This window comes from Eptatretus burgeri, chromosome 5 (assembly GCF_056783735.1).
Source record: "Eptatretus burgeri isolate ZD-2024b chromosome 5, Ebu_testis_v1, whole genome shotgun sequence".
Taxonomy (NCBI): Eukaryota; Metazoa; Chordata; class Myxini; order Myxiniformes; family Myxinidae; genus Eptatretus; species Eptatretus burgeri.
The window spans coordinates 91,585,580-91,600,885 of record NC_140965.1 but is presented as its reverse complement, the minus strand read 5'-3'; the positions used below and the strand labels follow the sequence as shown (position 1 = coordinate 91,600,885).

At 45.7% G+C, this 15,306-nt stretch overlaps 1 protein-coding gene across 6 annotated transcripts in view; it reads right to left on the bottom strand.

Annotated features, from left to right (window-relative positions):
- Nucleotides 1–15,306, bottom strand: part of AIP (AHR interacting HSP90 co-chaperone) — a 119,354-nt gene that overhangs the window by 43,887 nt on the left and 60,161 nt on the right. For all 6 annotated transcript variants that reach the window (XR_015058567.1, XM_085882861.1, XM_085882859.1 and 3 more), the window contains 4 exons: nucleotides 5,892–6,110; nucleotides 4,864–5,049; nucleotides 4,588–4,764; nucleotides 1,743–1,884 (listed from right to left, as the gene is read on the bottom strand). Coding sequence is in view for 5 of the 6 variants with exons in the window: in XM_085882861.1 (XP_085738987.1) it covers nucleotides 1,743–1,884; nucleotides 4,588–4,764; nucleotides 4,864–5,049; nucleotides 5,892–6,110 (724 nt within the window). In the remaining variant the exon portion in view is untranslated. The remainder of the gene's footprint in view (nucleotides 1–1,742; nucleotides 1,885–4,587; nucleotides 4,765–4,863; nucleotides 5,050–5,891; nucleotides 6,111–15,306) is intronic.

The following is a 15,306-nucleotide window of genomic DNA, read 5'->3' as shown; positions in this document are numbered from 1 at the left end:
TTCCCCCATCCAAATCCTCGATCTTTTCTACCCCCGATAATCCACCCAAGCCCACTTCCTTCATTTCTCCTACTTTCCTTCCTGAAAGTCCCTGAAATGTCCATCTTCTCTTCGCCATGTTCCCCGTCCCATCCCCATCCCTCTCCCTTCCACAGTTCACCTAATGTGTCTGTTCCCCACTGTTTTGTCCCTTCCACTCCCGCCCCTCTTGTCTCATGCCTCCTTGCTGTGAGTTGTGTGTTAGCTCTCATACGAGCCTCGACCAAGGTATACAAAAAAACAAACAAAAAAAAAAAATGAATAAACATTAATTGTGACGTCATTCGTGACGTCATAACACCGTGTCCTGTCATTGGTCGACAGATAAGTGGCCATAACTTGGGAACCGCTCGTCCGATCGATATCAAACCTTGAAAAGGCACATCCGCGGGTCCCCGGCAATATTCTTGGCCAGTTTCAATCAGATTGGACCGGTGGTCGTCCGGTTATTAATAATTTGGGAAAAAATTGGCATGATAAGGTGAGAAGGTGGAACGACACCTTCAGCTGCCATATATACACCTTTTCAACACTGAAAAAGCAGGAAAATGGCCGTAACTTGGGAAGCGCGTCCGATCGATATTAAACCTCGACAAGGCACATCCGCGAGTCCCCGGCAATATTCCTGGCAAGTTTCAATGAGATCGGACCGGCGGTCGTCGAGAAACGGCGGTCGCAGACAGACAGACAGACAGACAGACAAACACACAGATATTGCTGGAATTATATATATATATATATATATATATATATATATATATGCATATATACATACATATACATATATATATATATATATATATATATATATATATATATATATATATTATGCTCCTTCCATGTCTTTCTAAAGCGTTCTTGCTTTAGTAGAATAATAAATGCTTCCGTTCGAACAGCTGTAAAGAAACCATTAGCAATTCTTCATCTTCAAAATGGAAAGAGGCTTTTAAAACGGACAACTATGATTAAACGAACAAATTTTTGTTCCAAGTAAATCGATCATCAGCTTTCAACCAAGTATAATTCGATTTAGTCGGACCTTTCCAACCGGGACCGACTTCAGAGCCGATCCGGGGCCTGGTAAAGTTTGGCCAAAATTACCGATCCGGATCCGAACTGAGTTTTTACTACTGAGTCCCAGCACGATATAGTTCTCTGTCACGAAGATGAATTGTGGGTGAGCGTGCATGGAACAATGGTGGGAAAGCTAGTTACCTGCATTAATTTTTGCAGGATTTGTCAATCTGTCAGACAATGTGCCACAATGTCAAGAACACTGAAATATTGGGCCTTTTAGAAGGTAGGACAAGCAAAAAGGTGTATTTTTGAACGTTGTCAAATCCTCATGAAATTGAAAAAGACATTTAAGTGGTTTTGGTGGGTTTACTGTGCGACCCCAGAATAAATGCAAAAAAACCCACATAGTACAATTTTGTAATGTGAGATAAAATGAGTGGTGTTAGAAGAAATTTTTTAAAATCATATAAAACAGTGCTGGGTATGGCGAGCTATAAGGACTAGCATAAAATGAAGGATTGAGGTTCAAGTTTACTACTGCCTCTCCCCCCCCCACCCCCTTTCAAAAAACAGTCTGTCAAATCATCAACATCAAAACAGAACATCTGCAAGAGAACAAATGAATAAAAAAAAACCCAATGAAAGATGGCAACAAATGCTTTGCAACAAGGCAGCTGGTTTTTTACCTTCGTATTTGTTGATTATGGATGATGTATGTTCAATTACAGAGTAAAAGTCTCCAGTGTGCAGATTACACTGGCAGAGATTGAGCAATAGAGGATTGATCCGAATATCTAACTCCAACCAGGGAACATCACCTGGCTTCTCCTGAAATCACAACAACAAAGAAAGGTATCCAAATGTACACAAGTGGTTATTAATGCATCCAAATTCAGAAAGAGGATTTTAAAATGAGTCATTAAATGTGTTTCCAGCATCCATTTCAAGAGACTGAAATAGATTCCAGGACGGATAAATTACAAAAAAAAGTCTGCCGATGTGAATGTGCACTACAATTATTGGATTGTGAGTAGTCTGCCACGAACTCAACGTATACACAATACACAAAGGCAATATATATATATATATATATGTAAAAGAAAAAACATAACCATTTATAATATATATACTGTAGATTGAGCCTGGTGTTGCCTTAGTGGCTAGAGCGGCGGCTTGGGATCCTAGGATCCTGAGTTCAAGCCCTGTTGGGCCGCTGAATTAATACACCAGGGGATTGATTCAGCCTGTCATCCTTCCGAGGTTGGCAAAATGAGCACTAGTGTACTGGTAAGGGGACATTGCATCAGCGGCAAAAGCCGCGTCCCAAACAATGATGCAACCAGCAGCCACAGGCTGCACTCGATAGCCAATGTAGATTAAAAATATATCTATTTTAAAAAATATAAAATATATATATATATATATATATATATATATATATATATATATATATATATATATATATATATATATATATTGTTACGGATTTCAAAATTCAATCCGACGAATGAATACAAACATCTCGGTCCTCAGACAGTTATTTCCCTAAATGCATTCCCAGGATAGACCCATCCCCATGTCTGGTGGGATTCTAAACGTGATGCATTGAGAAGGGTAAAAAACTGCATTCCCTCTCTTATGGAAAGCTCCTTTTTCTCTTTACGACAAACACATTCATGCACGTGAAATAGCCGTTAGCCCAATGGAGGCTCACCCACCTCTTTCACCAACATTTGACACCCCGTTCAGCAGCTCTATGGATGCTAACTGGCTCTTTTTCGTATCGGGCTGAACATTGAGGTGATAATTGTTGTTGATGTTTTATGAGCGCTTCATGTTTTTGCTTGGTAATTCTGGCAAATGGCTGATTTCTGCCGTTCATCCAGCACCACAGGCATGGCGTCATGGGCCAGGAATGATCACGGGACGAGCGGGTTGTCATGGGCAACGATGTGCGAAAGGACGGGGTGGATTTGGCTGGAGTCTGCTGGAGGCTCCGCCCAGACGGGCCACCTAAAAAGTGGACGATAGATCCGTTTTTTTGAGTCAATTGGCATCAGTCAGTTGGCGATGGCTGGTTGTGGTTCTGACAACTTTGAGAGTCAGTTGGCGACGGCTTTAAGAGTTTTGCGACAGTGAGTCAGTTGGCGTCAGTGAGTTGGCGACGGTCAGTTTTGCGAGTCAGTCAGTCAGCTGGACAATGGCTATTTTCGTCGATTTCCAGTCAGATGGTTGCTGAGTTGGCGACAGTTGGTGACAGCCTTGCAACCTTACAGTTTCTCACAGCACCTCAGCTTCTCACAGCTCCTAACAGCTATCGGCCGGTTGTGGCCCCTGGTGGCTCCTGACGGTGGGTGACGCTCGGACCATTGATGCTTGTAATGCTCCAGATCTGCTTTTGGCGTACCTGATCGTGCCGCAACCTCATTCGCCCTTGTCCGGGGGGGGGGGGAGGGAACACCTCCTCCCTCCCCGCTCTTCCTCACTGGACGGTTTTGGCACGCAAAAATGCGCTCGTCGTCCTGTCATTGGCCAAAACGGGCGCCAAGGCCGTTGATTGGACCGGGGGTGACGACGTGACGGTCATTCGGCGGACCGCCCTCCAAACATGCAGAGGAACATTATCCTGCGTGGGCTGTGGTCATTGGACGACCGCCGAGGAACTCCCTCGGATCTCCCTGATTGGGCGAGAGCCGCCGCGAGGCTCCTCCTTGAACTCCCCCCCCCCCACGGACGCCATGGCGTCGGCCAGAGCGAGGTGAAGGTGAGGGTGATGCTGGTGTTGTAGTTGATGTTGGTGGTGTAAAACTAAAAGAAAACCCTGACTATCAAAATAACTCCGCAGCGCATGAACATTGAATTCCCATGAGACTAGGGACGGGACCCTAACTCGAAACACACACTTACCGATATAACTGTTCCATAGTGCCTGTATGTTGAGTGCTCATGGCTTCCAGATTCGTAACAATATGAGTTCCCTTGCAAAGAACTTCAACGCAGGTGGAGGCCATTATGCCCTTAAAGCTTACGTAATAGTTGCCAACAAATGGTTGTTTGTCGGTATTCTAACATTTTAAAATGCTGTGTCAATCAAGGAAGCAGCACATACCATTTTAAAGTCTATGCCTACGGCATGATTAGGCCGGGGCCAGGTTCGAACCGCCGACCTGCTGAACATGAGCGGATGCTCTAACCTTTACGCCACTAATGACCAATCAATTTTTTTTCTTCCAGTTTCACAACTTTAAATTGATGGCCTCGAACACATAAATAATTAATTCTGAAGCTGATCACTTCTCCTCAAACCTTGAAATGAAAACACAGTTAATTTGCATTTATAAGGTGTTTAAATCAGTAATGTGTTTAGCGAGCATTTCTTTTTTTCTTTCTAATGTCCAAGTCATAAGATATATTTTTGACCTGCAAATCTTTACTTGCTCAAAGGAGGCTGGATATTGGTCTTGCTAAAAAAAAAAACAAAAAAAAAACAAAAAAACAAAAAAAAAAAAACTTAAGGTCCCAATGGCTGACCTTCATTTGCAGATTTTTAAGACAGACGATGGCATTGTGATATGCTTTTGCAGCACGTTTGATGTCACCGGAATGGTACGCGGCATTCCCCTCTGCGTGCAAACGAGGGACTGCCGCTAATCGTTCTTCATCATTCATAGCCCACAACTCCTGTTCATAATCACCCGGTTCCTCAACCTGAAAGCAAAGAAATACAATTTCATTATACGCGTTTTACTTGAAAAAAATCACGGCATTGAGTGAACACCAAACTCTTCTTCCAACTACTTCACATGCCTTAATCAACTCCAATGTAAAAAGCAATGGTTGGGGTTGGGCCTGCAAGTCTGCCAGATCTTGCTGGTCGTGAGCGTGTGGTGAAGCGTGCGCCAAGCCACAACAATGTGAGCGCATCTCTTGGGGTTCACGGCCAGATGCTATTTCTCGTAGGCTGCGCGCCACTGATGGGTACAGCACAACATGCTGTATGTGGACATACAGGAAAAGGAAAACACATCAAAAGTTTTTTGCACAAGCAAATGCAGAAACAGACAGAAACAGGCCTAACTTCACGTGCAGATACAGAAGTAGGGACAGGCATACCAGCACACAGAATGAGGGAACAGGTGTGCTCAAACACTCACACATACATAAACACAGACGTGTGCGCACGTAGCATGAGCAGAGTGCAAACCTTGTGAACTTATCCAGAAGAGCTCCCCAGGTCGAAAAACCAGTTAAAACCAGTACACATTTTCAACTGGTCTCTATTGGTTCTAATTGGTCTTTAACTGGTCTCTATTGGTTTCAACTGGTACCAGTTAAATTCAGTCAGAATTCCAATTTCCCAGTTGAAAAAAACCAGTAGCTCATATTTGTACCAGTTAAAGTCTTACTGGTTCCAGTTGATACCAGTTGCAATGTACTGGTCCCAGTTGATACCAGTTGCAATGTACTGGTCTCCCAGTTGATACCAGTTACAATGTACTGGTCCCAGTTGATACCAGTTAGTTAAATACAATTGTATTTCAACTGGTAATATATCACTCTATTCCAATTTCCATATTAAAACCAGTAAGAAACCAACTGGCTTTACTGGTACCAGTTGGCTACTGGTTTTCAACTGGTACCAGTTGACCAGTAAGCTACTGGTCTTTACTGGTTTTTTGACCTGGGTCATTAAATGTAATCTTCAAAAACAGACATTAAGCATTGCCATTATTAAGAAGTTGAAATTAAGAACGAATAAAATTGTAACAGTAGCTGATTGAGAAAGATGATAAATCTACTACAATGATTCATCAATAAATAACAGACATAATTACCATGGGGTCACAGCAGAAGATGGACACCTCTCCTGGCCTCATTGAACGCAGCAATGTCTCCCAGACTAGCAATTTAAACTGTTTCCCCAGTAACAGCTCCATTGGTCGCCCAGATACACGGCTATCATCGAGCAATGACCCCTTCTCCCAGCACGATTCATCAATTTCATCGTAAGGCTCTCTGCTTTTCATCAAACATGTGGAGTAATGAAATGTCATCTGCAGGAGAGAAAGTCATTCGAAAACAACGCCCAGAAAGTACTCTGCAACTATTATCAGCAGCACAAAATCAAGCGAAAATAAATTCAACAGAACCTCAATAATAAAGATGTAACAAAGACCATATACAAACCTTTTTGATGAATACATTGATGATTGCTTTTTGTTCATGAATTTGGGCCTTTGTTTGCAATCACTGGATAAACAGATTACACTTTCCCAAATGCTTGCGAGATACCGGTGTTAATGCAAATACATTCAGCAACTCCACACATTAGACCTTTTGTAAAAGGGCAAGATGCCTTCTACATATGTATACAAGGGTAGGAGAGACTGAAATTAAATAAAGAAAAGGAAGGGAAGAATAGAGAAGAGAAAATACCATATTGTCACGTAAATCACCTACGGGCTACACGCTAAATTAGTTCCAAAAATTCAAATTGCGGGGTATACTCGTGTGCGGGTAATCTTCTTCTTCCTCTTTCGGCTTGTTCCCGTTAGGGGTCGCCACAGCGGACCAACTGTCTCCATTTCGCTCTATCCTCCACATCTTCCATTGACACTCCAACCACCCGCATGTCCGCCCTCACCGCATCCATGAACCTCTTCTTTGGCCTTCCTCTTCTCCTCCTGCCTGGCGGCTCCATCTTCAACATCCTTCTCCCGATATGTCACCCTGTGTTCCTCCTTCTTCTTGAAATACGTGTTTACCACTGCCATTTCCATTCTTTTTGCAAACTCTACCACCATTTGCCCTTCCACATTTCTCTTGTTGAGACCGTACCTCCCCATCACCTCCTCATCCTCTTTATTCCCTTCCCCAACATGTCCATTGAAATCTGCTCCAATCACCACTCTTTCATCCTTGGATACACTCTCCACCACTTCATCTAACTCACTCCAGAAATCTTCTTTATACTCCATCTCACACCCCATATGTGGGGCATATGCACTGATGACATTCATAATCACCCCTTCAATTTCCAACTTCACACTCATCACTCGGTCAGACACCCTCCTCACCTCCAATACCCTCTTGACATGATCTTCCTTCAGGATTATCCCGACACCATTTCTCCTCCCATCCACACCATGGTAGAACAGTTTGAAACCACCTCCAATGCTCCTCGCCTTACTCCCCATCCACTTGGTCTCTTGTACACACAATATGTCCACCTTTCTTCTCTCCATCATATCAGCCAACTCTCGCCCTTTGCCAGTCATCGTCCCAACATTCAGAGTTCCAACTCTCACCTCCACACTTCTACCCTTCCCCCTCTCCCACTGCCTCCGGACTCGCCTTCCCCGTCTCCTTCTCCTCCTTCGCCCAGCAGTAGCACAATTTCCACTGGTACCCTGCTGACCACCGGTACCGGTGGCGGTCGTTGGTAACCCGGGCCTCGACCGATCCGGTATGGAAATTCGTTTTGTTGTCCGCATAATGATTTGGCATAGGTTTTTACGCCGGATGCCCTTCCTGACGCAACCCTGGTCGCCTCTTACGACACACAGGGATATGGTACACCTATTCTAACCGGGGCATACACCGGGCCCAGTACAACTGGTGCTCATTTCGCCGACCTCGGAAGGATGGCAGGCTGAGTCAACCCCCTGGTGTTTTCGACTTGGTTTATATATATATATATATATATATATATATATATATATATATATATATATATATATATATATATATATATATATATATATATATATATATATATATATATATATATATATACACATTATATATATATATACATATACATACATATATTAATTCAGTGTCCCAACGGGGCTTGAACTCAGGACCTCTTGGGTCCCAAGCCACTGCCCTTACCACTGCGCCAACACCAGGCACTCGTGTGCGGGTAATATGGTATTTCATCATACAGCATGTGACATAACAGTCTACGATCAGATTTTTAACCACGATGCACCTAAATAGGGGGTTTAAACAGTCATGAAGAGGTCATTTGACCCGTTATTGCCATGATGCACTCCCGAGTTAATTTCTTCACTAACTCGAGGTAATTTTGTTATGACAGCTTCACTCCTTGACACCCTTTAAAGCCCTTCGACCTCTTAGACTTACACCCTTTAGATGCTTTACACCCCTAAGAGGGACACCCTTTAGACCCATACATACCAATTAGACAACGTTAAGACACTTTAGAGCACTTCACACTCATTTAGACCCCTTTGAGACGTATACACAATATTTGACCCTTTTGATTATTTTCAGACCTTTTAAGACCCTTTGGACACTTTAGACCACTTTTGTTCTTTTGCACTTAAACCCCTTTAGACATTTACACCCATTTACACTGATTAGATCATTTCAACACTTTAGACCCCTTTAAGACCCTCAAAACACTTGACACCCTTGAGACACCTTCTAACTTTTGGATCCCTTCAACCCTTTTTTGACCTTAAAAGACGCTTAAGTGACGTTAGGCAGGTCAGGTAGTATGCGCCGGAGCAGCGCGTCGCTGCATCCACTCCAGGGGCCTCCATCTGGCCATCCCCCAGGCAGATACCTGGCCCATCCCCATCTCCTTGAGATGCTGATCAATCTGCTGCAACCATGAGGCATGTGGTAAACCCATTGGCCTCCTCCACTCATGAGACTCCCTCGCTGAGAGAATCGGATGAGCAGGATAAGCGTCAGGAAAATGAGCCACATGTCTGCAAAGCCGCAGCTGATGCTCATGGACTATGGAGGTAACAAATCTCATTTGAGTCTCTCTCAGCAACTGCTCGTTGGACACAAAGTCCAACCAGCGAGAGCCAAGGATTCTCCGAAGAGACCTGGTACCAAAGGAATTAAGTCTCTGTCTCAGATCCATGGTCAGAGTCAAAGCCTCACATCCGTTGAGCAAGACTGGAAGGACCAAGGACCTGAAGACTCAGACTTTCATCCTCCCGCACAGGTACCGACAGCACCACACCCCATGATCCAGTGAATCCACGACTCCCCAGGCCCGACCCAGATGTCCATTGACCTCTGGCTCACAGCCAGCAGAGACATGAATATCAATGCTAAGGTAAGTGAATCTCTCCGTGACCTCAACATCCTCACCACAAACAGGTACAGGCAAGACAGCAGCATCCAAGATGTCAATGAAAGCCTGGATCTTAGTTTTGACCCAGAAAACCCGTAATTCCAATGACTCAGACTCCTCATTTCAGCACCTCGAGGGTCCCCAAAAGGATCTCCAGAGTCTCCGCAAAGATGACTGCATCATCTGTGAAATCAAGGTCAGAGATTTTGACATTCCCAAACAACGCACCGCAGCTTGATCTCTTCGACATCCTCCCCAGAATCCAGTCCAAACAAGTGCTGAAAAGTGTGGGGTCCAGTATACACCCCAGATGAACTCCAGTAAAAACTGGAAATATGTTGGAGATGGTACCACCACATCTCACAGCACTCTCAGTTCCAGAGTATACATCAGACATCAGATTGATCAGTTTTGGTGGCACCCCACAAAGACTAAGAATCCTCCAGAGGGCATCCCAATTCACTGAATAAAAGGCTTTGCAGAGATCAACATCTGCTGCAAGCAGCCACTGCCGATTCTCTCGTCTGCGTTCGGTGAGGACCCGAAGGGCAAGGATACGGTCAATCGTTGACCTCTGGTGTAAAGCCTGACTGCTCTGAGCACTGATGTCAAGCAGATGTTAGCGAACCCGATCAATAATTATCTGAGGAAAGACCTTGCCTGGCACTGAGAGCAGCGTCACCCCTAGGTAGTTGTTGCAGTCCTGGCGATCACCCTTCCCTTTCCAGTGAGGGACAATAAGGCCCCTCTTCCAATCAGTTGAGATGATGCCTGTGTTCCAAGAAGAGCACACAACTGCATATAATGACATGAGTACAACATTTCCATCAGCATTGAGAAGTTCAACATAGATGGCGCAGATACCAGGAGTTTTACCCCATTTCAACTGGCTCACCGCAGCCTGTATTTCCACAAATGAAGCTGGATCACAGTTGATTGGAGGGTCAGCAATAGGGATAGTAACACCCCTGACATCCAACTCAACAGCTGGTGGATCAGCCTGGTACAGCCGCTCAAAGTGACAGGCCCAGCGGGCCTTCATTTCAGACTCCTCTGTCAAGAGCCCACCACCCTCTGCTCTAACTGCATTACACTGAGGGACGGGCTTGGAGGAATGCAATGCGCGAATTCCCCTGTAAGCAGGAGAATCACTTGACCACAGGTGATGCTCTACCCCTCACAGATTCCTTGCACAAAGGCCTCCTTGTCCACCCTAAGCACATGTACAGTTTTATGCCTCAGCTCCCTGAACAGCTCAGCTCTACCAGGAAGCCTGGCCCTGCGACTCTGGTCAATGGTATCCAGTATCCCATGAGAGACAAAATTCTTCTTCGCCCCTCGTTGAGTTCCAAGACATCCACCGGCAACATCAAGGATGGTGGTCTGGACGGCACTCCATAACTCTTCAGGATTATCCCAAAGCAACTGGACCCCCCAAATCTCCACTCATCCTGTCAAACTCATTAGCTACCCTCTCATCCTTGAGCTTTCCAACATCCAGCCAAGGCTGGGATGGTACCATTCTCCTGGATTTATGCTGCAACTTCAGAGTTGCTGCAACAAGCCTCTGGTCGGTATTGAGGAATTGAGCACTCTGGTAGACCCTGCAATTCTGGATTATCCTCCAGCGACCATCAACAAGCACATGGTCAATCTCCTTTGCCACACCACCAGCGTTGGAATACCAAATCCAATGATGAGCCTGTGGGCACTGAAACTGTGAACCAGCCACACTAAGTCCATGACTTCTTGCAAAGTCAAGGAACTTGGTGCTATTCTGGTTCACAGTTCCAGACCCATGTGGACCAACATGTATCGCATAACCATCCCTATCAGTTCCAGTCGATGCAATGAAATCCCCCAAGACCAAAAGAGTATCTTGCCTGGTGTATTGATCAAGCGAGACTTGAGCGCAGCATGGAATGCATCCTTCCCGGTGAGATCACTCGCCTCAGTCGGAGCATAAACAGAGACCAGGGAAATGACACCCAAGGAGTGACGAATGCTTGGTCTCATAATACGCTTGTTGACTGGTGTTACCTCTATTATCATTGCAGTCAGCTTATTGGACACAGCTACAGCAACTCCTTGGGCATGGTCATCATCAGAGCGACCTATCCGTTCGGTGAACCTCAGAGAGGGCTGCAATACCTATGTTGAAACGCTTGAGCTCAGATGATAACAGAGACAGGTGATCATCCACTCTGAGAGATTGGACATTCCAGGCACTCACCCAAAGGGACTGTCTCAGGTTCGCCCAAGAGACGCCATCTGGTGGACAACACCTCAGAATCACTCGAACACACAACACCGCAATCCGACCCTGGAGCTTTACCCTGTGGTTTTTCCGCTTATCATCAAGGAATGGAGGTCCCGAAGGCTTTGCCCCAATCCTGTCATCCGATGAGCTGCCCTGCGGAGGGCAGCAGCACAGGAGGTACTTCCACGGGGTGGGTTTACAGATTTCCTTACATTTGTGGGTTTTGCGGAATGCAGTGTTTTACGGTGGCTGGAGTGCAAATCCTGCCACCAACCTCCTAAAAAAATTAGCCCACCTGCAGGAGGACATCTGCAGACACAGTTGGGCACTAGAAATGGATGGCCGTTGGCTCACAAAGAGCTCCTCCGCCCTTTGACAGGTTTTGTTTTTAATCCTGCTGGGTGTCCATATCCAGCCACCCTTTTCACCAGGAAACCTGGAGGGGGAGACGGTTAAGTCACCGCCAACCCGACCATGGAACAGGTTAGTTCAGGTTTACATGATACCTGTAGCAAGTCACAGATCTAATCTGGCTTGACCTGACTCTCCGAGTTTGAGTTGAGTGTTTCCGAGTTTCTCTGAGAAAAAATCAGGTAAATTTCTTCAAAAAACTCCATCTCACCCTCACACTCCCCATACTCCATCTTAACCTCACACTTTCCATACTCCATCTCACCCTCACACTCCCCATACTCCATCTCACCCTCACACTCCCCATACTCCATCTTACCCTCACACTCCCCATACTCCATCTTACCCTCACACTCCCCATACTCCATCTTACCCTCACACTCCCCATACTCCATCTTACCCTCACACTCCCCATACTCCATCTTACCCTCACACTCCCCATACTCCATCTTACCCTCACACTCCCGATACTCCATCTCACCCTCACACTCCCGATACTCCATCTCACCCTTACACTCCCCATACTCCAGCTTACCCTCACACTCCCTATACTCCATCTCACCCTCACACTCTCCATATTCCATTTCACCCTCACACTCTCCGTCGTCCATCTTACCCTCACACTCCCCGTACTCCATCTCACCCTCACACTCCCCGTACTGCATCTAACCCTCACACTCCCCGTACTCCATCTCACGCTCACACTCCCCGTACTCCATCTAACCCTCACACTCCCCGTACTCCATCTAACCCTCACACTCCCCGTACTCCATCTCACGCTCACACTCCCCGTACTCCATCTCACGCTCACACTCACCGTACTCCATCTCACGTTCACACTCACCATACTTATCTCACCCTTACCATACTTATCTCACCCTCACCAAACTCCATCTCACCCTCACCATACTCCATCTCCCCCTCACCATACTCCAACTCACCCTCACCATACTCCATCTCACCCTCACCATACTCCATCTCACCTTCACACTCCCCATACTCCATCTCACCCTCACACTCACCATGCTCCTTCTCACCCTCACACTCCCCATACTCCATCTCACCCTCACACTCCCCATACTCCATCTCACCCTCACACTCCCCATACTCCATCTCACCCTCACACTCCCCATACTCCATCTCACCCTCACACTCCCCATACTCCATCTCACCCTCACACTCCCCATACTCCATCTCACCCTCACACTCCCCATACTCCATCTCACCCTCACACTTCCCAGACTCCATCTCACCCTCACCATACTCCATCTCACCCTCATACTCACCATACTCCATCTCACTCTCATGCTCCCCCTACTCCTCAGCATCCTCTCCATCTTTCATCTCACCCTCCCCACCTCCATCTCACCATTAGCCTCAATCTTGCCATTCAATTTTAAATTTCAGATAAGGTATTGTCATCGCACACAATCCGTCTCCCATTCCAAGTTTTCCGGCCAAACCGCTGAGATGATGTGGCTGAAATTTGGCAGCAACGTTCCTCTCCTGACTGGTAACAGGGATTGCAAAGCTCATTCTGGTCAAGTGACATCTTAGTCGGACAAAATAGCTGACTTAATAAATTTCTTCAAAAATCTTTTTCGCCACACCCACCAGTCAGAATGCTACCAAATTTGGGTTACAACATAAGACTACGGCACAGATAAGCTACAGGTCCAGTGGTCCTATTTTTATTTCTTCACCAATTTCTGATTCTGATTGAAACAAAAACCAACAACAAAATAAGTATGTTGAGGTAAGATATAGTCGATATTTGTAAAAAAAAAAAAAAAGTTAATTTTTCATTACATTTGTTAATGGCGTAAATCGGGTCATGGGAAGAAAGAAACGTAAATATTATTGGCCCATCCGTGGAGTCCTTTCAGAGAACTAATGAGCATTGTGGATAGCCAGCAACAGCAACAGCTCACCTACTCATCATGAAAGAAATTGTGGGATCTTCAACATCCACCAACTGATGCCGGCTGACAGAATGTCCAGTTTAACGTGCATCCAAGGGATGGCACACATATTTATGTATTACCCTACCTGTGAAACACCAAACTTCATCTCTTCTGAATCTGATTTTGACAAATTTCCCAAAAAAAATCTGCTGTTCTTCCTCCGCTCCAATCGGTTCTTCTAACCACATGCTTGTCAAAGTAAAGATCTCTCTGGCTGTTATCAGAGAACCACCTCAGCGCCGTCAAGTCTGGCATTTCACTCAGGCTCTCAGTTCCTTCCATAAAGCTCAGAACAAGTGTGTATCTACCCTCAGGAGAGCCAGAAAACAACATCTTTCTAAGCTCAAGTCTGAACTCTCAAACCTCTCTCCCCCCTCCAAATCCGGGTGGCATCTAATCAAATCTGTTTCTGGTGTATGTTCCCCCTCCATCCCCTCCCTTACCTTAAATGGCCGCACTGCTGATACCTCACGTGAAAAGGCTGAATGCCTAAACTAGGTGTTTGCATCGAAATCTTGTGTCGGAAACACATCGCTTTCTGTACCCACCTTACCTAGTCACACCCAACTGTCCCTGGACTTTGTGTCCTTTTCTTCTGACAAGGTGGAGAGCTTGCTGTCAAACCATGACTGATTCTGCAACCGGTCCAGACGGCATCAGCCCACGAGTCTTCAAAGCCTGCTCTTCTACTCTTGCTCACCCTCTCTCTGTTCTATTCACCCTCTCATTTGCTCAAGGCCATCTGCAATCTGCTTGGAAATCAGCAAACATTACTTCTTTACATAAAAAGGTGCAAAAACAGATCCCTGAAACTACGGACCAATCAGCCTTCTCCCAATCATCAGCAAGGTTATGGAATCCATCATCGCTTCAGACATTAAATCCTTCCACTTCTCCAATGGCTTGATTTCTGATCATCAATTTGGTTTCAGACAAGGTCACTCTACCCTGGATAAGCTGCTTCTGATCTCCTAACAATGGATGAAGGTACTCAATGTCGGACATGAAATCAGAGCCATATCCCGAGACATATCGAGTGCTTTTGACACGCTCCCGTTCGGGGTTGCCACAGTGGATCATCCGTATGATCCGCATAGTGATTTGGCACAGGTTTTACGCCGGATGCCATTCCTGACGCAACCCTGGTCACCTCTTACGACACAGGGATATGGTACACCTATGAATATGATATATACAATCTACCCCAAACCCACCTCATTCAAATTCCCTGCTTTCCTTCCTGAAAGTCCCTGTAATGTCCATCTTGTGTACCCCATGTTCCCCACCCCCATTCCCCTCCCTTCCACAGATCTGATGTCTCTGTTCCCCACTGTTCTGTCCTTCCTTTTCCCACCCCTCTTGTCTCATGCCCCCCTTGCTGTACATTGTGTGTTAGCTCTCAGACGAGCCTCATCAATGTGTACAACCCCCCCCAAAAAAACTAGGTTGACATTTGAACTTAACCATGACAGCTCAGAGGCGAGTGCAGGATTCAG